Genomic DNA, 10,292 nt, shown 5'->3' on the forward strand with positions numbered 1-10,292 from the left:
ACCCAAATAAATTACTTTTTGGTGTGCCCACAGTGGTTATATGATAACTTTCAAGTACTTTAACTGAGTTGTGATGCTGCTGTATGAGGAAAGCTCATCACCATAGCCTTTCCAACATCCTCATGGTTCTCTGTGCATGCCATGCGTGTTTGGTGGGTGCGTGCTTGTGTGTGTGCGTTTCATCATTCAAGCTTGCGTGCGTGCGTGCATGCGATCGAGTGAGTGAGTTCAGCCAACAAAAAGAATTTGATCAGTAGGTTGGCAAACAACCTTCAGACCATCATTTTTATTTATTTATTTTATTTCACTTTTATTTAACCAGGTAGGCTAGTTGAGAACAAGTTCTCATTTACAACTGCGACCTGGCCAAGCTAAAGCAAAGCAGTTCGACACATACAACAACACAGAGTTACACATGGAATAAACAAACATACAGTCAATAATACAGTAGAAAAAAAGTCTATATACAGTGTGTGCAAATGAGGTGAGATAAGGGAGGTAAGGCAAATAATTAGGCAATGGTGGGAAGTTATTACAATATACCAATTAAATACTGGAGTGAATAGATGTCTAGAAGATGAATGTGCAAGTAGAGAATCCCAGACAAACATTCAGTCACACAAACAAATCTATGTGTAATACCGTCAAAGAGTACAGATAGCATCCACTTGTGACTCTCTAGAACAACGTGATGGTGGAGAACTATTCCCAAATGTACCCTCTGTTTGCAGACAACCTGTTTTGCTGTCACTGTTATTGGTTTTATGAAGACCTTAACACTGAGAAGGATGCTAAGCCGAAACGACAGACGCTATGGTATCCATGATGCAGTAAAAATAATTAAATTAAAGTAAGCTTTAAGCAAAATATTTTTCAGTGCGGCACCCATCACATATTTGCTTGTCCAGATTCACTGTTACTGGCATTGAATACATCTGTCCAGAACAGTACACTGTGTGGACCAAGGGGTCCAAGTAAGGATGCCAAAGGCACCAAGTAAGGAAATTTGGACAGAGGTATGCATTTGGCGACTATGTATTTACATTTCTGTCATGGTTTGTGGTTCAGGAATAGCCCAATCACCCATTACCTCAACGCTTACTGTTACATTCCCTTCCAGATGATGACAATTGCCAAATATCTCAGTCGAGGAGGAAGCTGTGATTATGGACTTAGCATTGGAAAGAACATGTTGCCACCCCACCCCGGTGGTCCAGGAATTATCCGTCACATTCTGTTCTTCCTCACATTCGAGCCCATTCTTCTCTCATTGTCTGTGCCCCCCCCCCCCCGTGTTCCTTCAGTATATCTGCTAAACAAAAAATATTCTTGAAGACGTCAACAGCCGTAAAGAACAATAGGAGTTTCCACAGGACGAGGGCTGGGGTTCGGGGGAAGCCCTTTATCACAAACAACTAAGCTGTGAAATAGAGGTGACTGGCTTCACTCAGCGTGTGGGATTATTATCTCCTGTCAGACTGTTGACATCATGCCAGTTCATGTAGCCCTAGTGAACCCCCTGAGAAACCTTCTGGATTTTACCTTGATGTATTGTTTTCCACTTGGTTCTGCAATACTTTCATTATTACAGATTATACAACAGGTGGCTGACGTGGGTCTAATCCTGAATGCTGATTGGTTAAAACCCCATTCCAGCTGGTGCCTATTCCAGTATTACCACAGGGTAAATCTATGATGTTAAAATTTCAATTTACTATTTTCCGTCTGACTGCGCAATCCACTGTCTCATCAGCCCAGCCAAGCAATTTATAAACTTAATCTCAACTATAAAAAGCATCTTGATATGTCCTGGAGGTTTCAGGTTTTAGCTTGTGTCTGGGGCCACCTTGGGCCCACTCTTTAACTCTGCGCCTCTGGGAGAGTAAAAACATGATTCATTGTGGTAGATATAGACAAGGAAAATAATATCCTCAATGTATGACAAATCTTTACCTGTTGCAAGGTGTGGTGCTCTTTCACCATCATCCGGTAGCTTTGGCTATGGGATTTCCCAGGCAACAAAAGCAACTCATCTAGCACTATGTGCAAAGCCCTGCTCATGTAAACTGGTTTAGTGCCGCCATCTTGTGGTATATCTGTGTGTGGATCATGTATAAGACGGCTATCCACACTAAAACAACCACTAACTAAAACCTCTTCTCAGAAAGGGATGGAAAATAAGGAAAATAAGCCATTGAAAGGTGGACCTTGCATTAAGGATCAACTTAGAGGCAAAAAAACATTTAGAGAGGAACTTTATTGAAAATATGAGAAATTGTCAAGTCAGCATTGCTGCCCATATTCCTTATCAAAACTACAACACATTTGCATATCCAAAAAGCCTGTTGTCATCTTGCTTTTGAAAAAGGCACTACGGAGATATCATAACCGTTGCCATGTCAGCCATTTTGAAACATATTCTCCTGTTAACTGCACATAGATAATGAAATGAGTCATATTGACTTGATAAATAAATGCATCATCATTCTCGTAAATGTTCCTTTCATGTGAATGGCAGAAAGCTGTTGTATATTTTTTTTAATCACACCTTTATTTATCCAGGAAATCCATTGGAAACATCAGGGAATGGAGGCCCATTCAGTCGCAAAGGCTTTCTGTCATATGTTGGCCTCTGGATAAACATGGTCATTCATTCAGTGTAAAATGTTCCTCTTTTTAAAAACAGTTTATGTATCTTGCTGTGTCTTTCTCTCTAGCGTGTAGGGCCCCCCCTCTCCCACATTCATGCATTCTGTAGGCACACATGTAAAATATCCCTGGAACACACAGAGCACGTACAGGCTAATGGACAATGGACATTGCATCAGAATCCAGCTGTAGACATACCCTCCCTTCAGCCACTACCCCTCAATCAGGTCTGATGGATCCAGATAGGCGTCAGCAATATGATGCAGCCAGGCTCCCCTAACCCATTGGAAGGCTATGGAAAAACCATCACCATATTGCTTTTAACAATCTGGTCTCTTCAGATCTGCTAACACTGGGAGACTTGAGGGTGGTTGGTTGAGTAATGTGATTGATCCTGTGTGTCAGTTCTTACCTGCAAAGAAGGTCATGAACAGTGCCACCCAGCCCAATATGTAAGACCAAGAGAAATGCCAGTCACCGAAGCGCTTGCCCAGGAAGTTCACTGTCACACCCGTGTAGATGGCCATCGCCAGCAGAACAAATAAAGCTGGGAGAAGGAAGGGGGATATAAGAGGTGAAAATACTGCACAAAACTAGTGTGTGTGTGTGTGTGTGTGTGTGTGTGTGTGTGTGTGTGTGTGTGTGTGTGTGTGTGTGTGTGTGTGTGTGTGTGTGTGTGTGTGTGTGTGTGTGTGTGTGTGTGATATGAGACTCACTGGAGATGAAAAACATGATCCCTGCAGCGAAGGAGCGGTTGAACCTCTCGAAGGCGGAGAAGTGGGCAAAGGAGAGGATGCCGGCAAAGATGCCCGTGAAGCACGACATCCCGGGCAGGATCATTAAGGCCTGGGTGGCATTCCAGTACGCTAGAGGGCAACAGTGAAAGAGGTGTGCAGGGTGACATAACAGAGGCCTTTGTCAAATGCATCCCTTCTTCCAGCCAAGAGTGGAAATGAATGGTATTGTAGTGTCATGCCCAGACACTAGGTGGTACCCTTTTGTAACATTTCTCCTCATTTTCAAGTCAACATTTGAACATTTAGCATACTCTCTTATCCAGAGCAACTAGGTTTAAGTGCCTTGCTCACAGGCACATCAACAGATTTTTCACCTAGTGGCTCAGGGATTTTAACCAGCAACCTTTTGATTACTGGCCCAACATTCTCAGCAACAGGACCCTATCATGAAGTAAAGCAACCATTTATTACGTTTCTCCCAGTGAATGGATGCACTTAGACCTTCCCTTCCATCAGACCAAGTCAGACGGTTAACATATCTCATTTAAATCAGGTGGGCATTGCTATCCCTCTGTATATAATGTATATCCTTCCATCCGCTGACCCCTCCATGGTGTGTCGTCTCACCGATGCTGTCCGTCTGCATGTAACATTTGCCCGACATGCAGTACCTCCACAGGCCCTGGTGGACGAAGCTGCCTGACAGGCGGTACTGCATCCAGTAGTCTGTTGCCATTGAGACCACCAGCAGGATGTTCCCCACCATGGCACAGAATAGGCCCCCGCCCAGGAAGCTATGCATCCTGAGAGATGCTGCTGTGGCTGCTGCGTGGTACCTGATACTATACGGGAAGAGGAGGGATAAACACACCTGGATTATATGACAGGTGGACACTCAGTTTGCAATGGTCACCTCATAGCTCCTGATACTGGGGAGGAGATGAGGGAGTTAGACACACCTGTACTGATACTGGGGAGGAGATGAGGGAGTTAGACACACCTGTACTGATATTGGGGAGGAGATGAGGGAGTTAGACACACCTGTACTGATACTGGGGAGGAGTTGAGGGAGTTAGACACACCTGTACTGATACTGGGGAGGAGATGAGGGAGTTAGACACACCTGTACTGATACTGGGGAGGAGATGAGGGAGTTAGACACACCTGTACTGATACTGGGGAGGAGATGTGGGAGTTAGACACACCTGTACTGATACTGGGGAGGAGATGAGGGAGTTAGACACACCTGTACTGATACTGGGGAGGAGTTTAGGGAGTTAGACACACCTGTACTGATACTGGGGAGGAGATGAGGGAGTTAGATACACCTGTACTGATACTGGGGAGGAGATGAGGGAGTTAGACACACCTGTACTGATACTGGGGAGGAGATGAGGGAGTTAGACACACCTGTACTGATACTGGGGAGGAGTTTAGGGAGTTAGACACACCTGTACTGATACTGGGGAGGAGTTTAGGGAGTTAGACACACCTGCACACCTGTACTGATACTGGGGAGGAGTTTAGGGAGTTAGACACACCTGTACTGATACTGGGGAGGAGATGAGGGAGTTAGACACACCTGTACTGATACTGGGGAGGAGTTTAGGGAGTTAGACACACCTGTACTGATACTGGGGAGGAGATGAGGGAGTTAGACACACCTGTACTGATACTGGGGAGGAGATGAGGGAGTTAGACACACCTGTACTGATACTGGGGAGGAGATGTGGGAGTTAGACACACCTGTACTGATACTGGGGAAGAGATGAGGGAGTTAGACACACCTGTACTGATACTGGGGAGGAGACACACCTGTACTGATACTGGGGAGGAGATGAGGGAGTTAGACCCACCTGTACTGATACTGGGGAGGAGTTTAGGGAGTTAGACACACCTGTACTGATACTGGGGAGGAGATGTGGGAGTTAGACACACCTGTACTGATACTGGGGAGGAGATGAGGGAGTTAGACACACCTGTACTGATACTGGGGAGGAGATGAGGGAGTTAGACACACCTGTACTGATACTGGGGAGGAGATGTGGGAGTTAGACACACCTGTACTGATACTGGGGAGGAGATGTGGGAGTTAGACACACCTGTACTGATACTGGGGAGGAGATGTGGGAGTTAGACACACCTGTACTGATACTGGGGAGGAGTTTAGGGAGTTAGACACACCTGTACTGATACTGGGGAGGAGATGAGGGAGTTAGACACACCTGTACTGATACTGGGGAGGAGATGAGGGAGTTAGATACACCTGTACTGATACTGGGGAGGAGATGTGGGAGTTAGATACACCTGTACTGATACTGGGGAGGAGATGAGGGAGTTAGACACACCTGTACTGATACTGGGGAGGAGATGTGGGAGTTAGACACACCTGTACTGATACTGGGGAGGAGATGTGGGAGTTAGACACACCTGTACTGATACTGGGGAGGAGTTTAGGGAGTTAGACACACCTGTACTGATACTGGGGAGGAGTTTAGGGAGTTAGACACACCTGTACTGATACTGGGGAGGAGATGAGGGAGTTAGACACACCTGTACTGATACTGGGGAGGAGTTTAGGGAGTTAGACACACCTGTACTGATACTGGGGAGGAGTTTAGGGAGTTAGACACACCTGTACTGATACTGGGGAGGAGATGAGGGAGTTAGACACACCTGTACTGATACTGGGGAGGAGATGTGGGAGTTAGACACACCTGTACTGATACTGGGGAGGAGATGTGGGAGTTAGACACACCTGTACTGATACTGGGGAGGAGATGTGGGAGTTAGACACACCTGTACTGATACTGGGGAGGAGATGAGGGAGTTAGACACACCTGTACTGATACTGGGGAGGAGATGAGGGAGTTAGACACACCTGTACTGATACTGGGGAGGAGTTTAGGGAGTTAGACACACCTGTACTGATACTGGGGAGGAGTTTAGGGAGTTAGACACACCTGTGCTGATACTGGGGAGGAGATGAGGGAGTTAGATACACCTGTACTGATACTGGGGAGGAGATTAGGGAGTTAGACACACCTGTACTGATACTGGGGAGGAGATGAGGGAGTTAGACACACCTGTACTGATACTGGGGAGGAGATGTGGGAGTTAGACACACCTGTACTGATACTGGGGAGGAGATGTGGGAGTTAGACACACCTGTACTGATACTGGGGAGGAGATGAGGGAGTTAGACACACCTGTACTGATACTGGGGAGGAGATGAGGGAGTTAGACACACCTGTACTGATACTGGGGAGGAGATGTGGGAGTTAGACACACCTGTACTGATACTGGGGAGGAGATGTGGGAGTTAGACACACCTGTACTGATACTGGGGAGGAGATGTGGGAGTTAGACACACCTGTACTGATACTGGGGAGGAGTTTAGGGAGTTAGACACACCTGTACTGATACTGGGGAGGAGATGTGGGAGTTAGACACACCTGTACTGATACTGGGGAGGAGATGAGGGAGTTAGATACACCTGTACTGATACTGGGGAGGAGATGTGGGAGTTAGATACACCTGTACTGATACTGGGGAGGAGATGAGGGAGTTAGACACACCTGTACTGATACTGGGGATGAGATGTGGGAGTTAGACACACCTGTACTGATACTGGGGAGGAGATGTGGGAGTTAGACACACCTGTACTGATACTGGGGAGGAGTTTAGGGAGTTAGACACACCTGTACTGATACTGGGGAGGAGTTTAGGGAGTTAGACACACCTGTACTGATACTGGGGAGGAGATGAGGGAGTTAGACACACCTGTACTGATACTGGGGAGGAGTTTAGGGAGTTAGACACACCTGTACTGATACTGGGGAGGAGTTTAGGGAGTTAGACACACCTGTACTGATACTGGGGAGGAGATGAGGGAGTTAGACACACCTGTACTGATACTGGGGAGGAGATGTGGGAGTTAGACACACCTGTACTGATACTGGGGAGGAGATGTGGGAGTTAGACACACCTGTACTGATACTGGGGAGGAGATGAGGGAGTTAGACACACCTGTACTGATACTGGGGAGGAGATGTGGGAGTTAGACACACCTGTACTGATACTGGGGAGGAGATGAGGGAGTTAGACACACCTGTACTGATACTGGGGAGGAGATGAGGGAGTTAGACACACCTGTACTGATACTGGGGAGGAGATGAGGGAGTTAGACACACCTGTACTGATACTGGGGAGGAGTTTAGGGAGTTAGACACACCTGTACTGATACTGGGGAGGAGTTTAGGGAGTTAGATACACCTGTACTGATACTGGGGAGGAGATGAGGGAGTTAGACACACCTGTACTGATACTGGGGAGGAGATGAGGGAGTTAGACACACCTGTACTGATACTGGGGAGGAGATGAGGGAGTTAGACACACCTGTACTGATACTGGGGAGGAGATGAGGGAGTTAGACACACCTGTACTGATACTGGGGAGGAGATGAGGGAGTTATACACACCTGTACTGATACTGGGGAGGAGATGAGGGATTTAGATACACCTGTACTGATACTGGGGAGGAGTTGTGGGAGTTAGATACACCTGTACTGATACTGGGGAGGAGATGTGGGAGTTAGATACACCTGTACTGATACTGGGGAGGAGTTGTGGGAGTTAGATACACCTGTACTGATACTGGGGAGGAGATGTGGGAGTTAGATACACCTGTACTGATACTGGGGAGGAGTTGTGGGAGTTAGATACACCTGTACTGATACTGGGGAGGAGTTGTGGGAGTTAGACACACCTGTACTGATACTGGGGAGGAGATGTGGGAGTTAGATACACCTGTACTGATACTGGGGAGGAGATGAGGGAGTTAGATACACCTGTACTGATACTGGGGAGGAGTTTAGGGAGTTAGACACACCTGTACTGATACTGGGGAGGAGATGAGGGAGTTAGACACACCTGTACTGATACTGGGGAGGAGATGAGGGAGTTAGACACACCTGTACTGATACTGGGGAGGAGTTTAGGGAGTTAGACACACCTGTACTGATACTGGGGAGGAGATGAGGGAGTTAGACACACCTGTACTGATACTGGGGAGGAGTTTAGGGAGTTAGACACACCTGTACTGATACTGGGGAGGAGTTTAGGGAGTTAGACACACCTGTACTGGTACTGGGGAGGAGTTTAGGGAGTTAGACACACCTGTACTGATACTGGGGAGGAGTTTAGGGAGTTAGACACACCTGTACTGATACTGGGGAGGAGTTTAGGGAGTTAGATACACCTGTACTGATACTGGGGAGGAGATGAGGGAGTTAGACACACCTGTACTGATACTGGGGAGGAGATGAGGGAGTTAGAAACCTGTATCTGTATGATATGATCTTTATAGCACACTCATTATTCCATGCTGTTGTCATGACGTTGGCCTGGGGGGTAGGTTTTTGACAGTCATACATATCTCTTCCCCCCATTTTCCTCTCTCTACCCTACTGAAGTTACATTTGCAAAATTCTGGGAACATCAGAAGGTGGGGGGAAATGAACTATATTCTGGTAATCCGACCAATGGAACATATGCGGTGGTACTTAATGAATATGATGTCAGTTCGGTTGTCTGACATCAAACTCTACGGTGGAAAGTCTACCCATCAGAGTTATCGGATTCACATGGAATTGTTGTTCAATTTAAATGTTTGAATATGAAATTATTTGTGAACGGATTAAATGTGATTTTAGCTTCTAAAATGTGAGATTTGGGTTTTCATAAGATAGGGCTCTGCTCAATTTGTGGCCCACCCCTGTGAAGGGACATGGGCTTTAAAACTTTTCAAGCACGCCCTCCTCTCCCTTCCTATATAAGCCCTTGACGACAATATAACCTCCTGTTCCGAGGACGTGAGGACGACGGTCCTATGTCAGCATGGTTCAGATAATAACTACAGAACGAAGCCAACATCAGCGTGAGCTTTGGTTGCGAATGGTATGACCTTTGAACTCTTATTCACTACAGAAGTGATACCTCCTCGCCGTTGAGTTAGCAACAGCAGATGCAAACGTGGGCTAGGAAGGAACAGACAGAGTATCCCGTCTATCACCCAACGACGTTACTACAACGTATCCAATTGACAACCAGAGACTATCTTCAAAGGACTCGGTTGGGCAACATGGCCTCCCATCTATCACCAACCTACCGAAGCGCAGCTCAGAGTAAATATTTATTGCATTTTCCTTTTCCAAATGGACGGTAATTTAGAATGCATAAGATACTGTATTTACGATAGCACAGCTTCTTCCCATTGTTCCTCAGTCTTCCCGCTCTTTCACTCAAACCCAGCCCCTTATTTTGTGTAACAAGCTGTCATATCTGTTCCGCCTGCTAGGGACGTTTTCCTTTATGTCATCATTTGTATGTTATGATTTTATTATAGTATTATATTATTATATTTTATATATCATTATATTTTATAGTTATGATTTAATTATGTGTAATTCTGTGTGATTAGTTAGGTATTTAGTAAATAAATAATTAAACCCAATTTTGCATAGCTGATTCAACTTGTGAGCCAGGGTTCGTGCAGATAACAAAGATTTTAACCACTTTCAGATGAGACTGAATTAAGATGACGATTATTATTGACTGCTATTGATGTAAAATTTTACTAGGTCTTTAAGAGTTTATTCGGAAGATAATACCTCTATAAATATTATTTTGTGGTGCCCGACTCTCTAGTTAATTAAATTTACATGATTAGCTCAATCAGATAATATTAATTACAGAGAAATTATTTAATAGAATAGCATGTCATATCACTTAATCCGGCATAGCCAAAGACAAAACACTGTGACGCAGACTTCAATAGAAACATGAATAAGTTTAGTACTTGTCCTGACTCTGGGGGAAAGTGTGACATGGTGACAGTGGACAACAA

At 45.7% G+C, this 10,292-nt stretch overlaps 1 protein-coding gene across 1 annotated transcript; it reads right to left on the bottom strand.

Annotated features, from left to right (window-relative positions):
- Window positions 1-2,302: 2,302 nt before the first annotated feature.
- Window positions 2,303-4,188, bottom strand: LOC135551365 (lens fiber membrane intrinsic protein-like). The gene is made up of 4 exons (XM_064982585.1): window positions 4,014-4,188; window positions 3,366-3,515; window positions 3,062-3,196; window positions 2,303-2,777 (listed from the first exon to the last, which is right to left on the bottom strand). Exons 1-4 carry the CDS (start codon window positions 4,186-4,188, stop codon window positions 2,677-2,679), a joined length of 561 nt encoding a protein of 186 aa, XP_064838657.1. The 3' UTR covers window positions 2,303-2,676.
- Between the last annotated feature and the right edge of the window lie 6,104 nt (window positions 4,189-10,292).

The sequence above is a fragment of the Oncorhynchus masou genome, chromosome 13 (assembly GCF_036934945.1).
Source record: "Oncorhynchus masou masou isolate Uvic2021 chromosome 13, UVic_Omas_1.1, whole genome shotgun sequence".
NCBI lineage: Eukaryota > Metazoa > Chordata > Actinopteri > Salmoniformes > Salmonidae > Oncorhynchus > Oncorhynchus masou.

Bases quoted from the DNA above. Each gene is read 5' to 3' on its own strand.
- LOC135551365 (XM_064982585.1), bottom strand. From the start codon at position 4,188: ATGCATAGCTTCCTGGGCGGGGGCCTATTCTGTGCCATGGTGGGGAAC. The intron at 3,516-4,013 runs GTGAGACGACAC...GTTGCCCTCTAG, and splicing joins CATGCAGACGGACAGCATCG to CGTACTGGAATGCCACCCAG. The intron at 2,778-3,061 runs GTAAGAACTGAC...TGTGTGTTCCAG, and splicing joins GTTCATGACCTTCTTTGCAG to GGATATTTTACATGTGTGCC.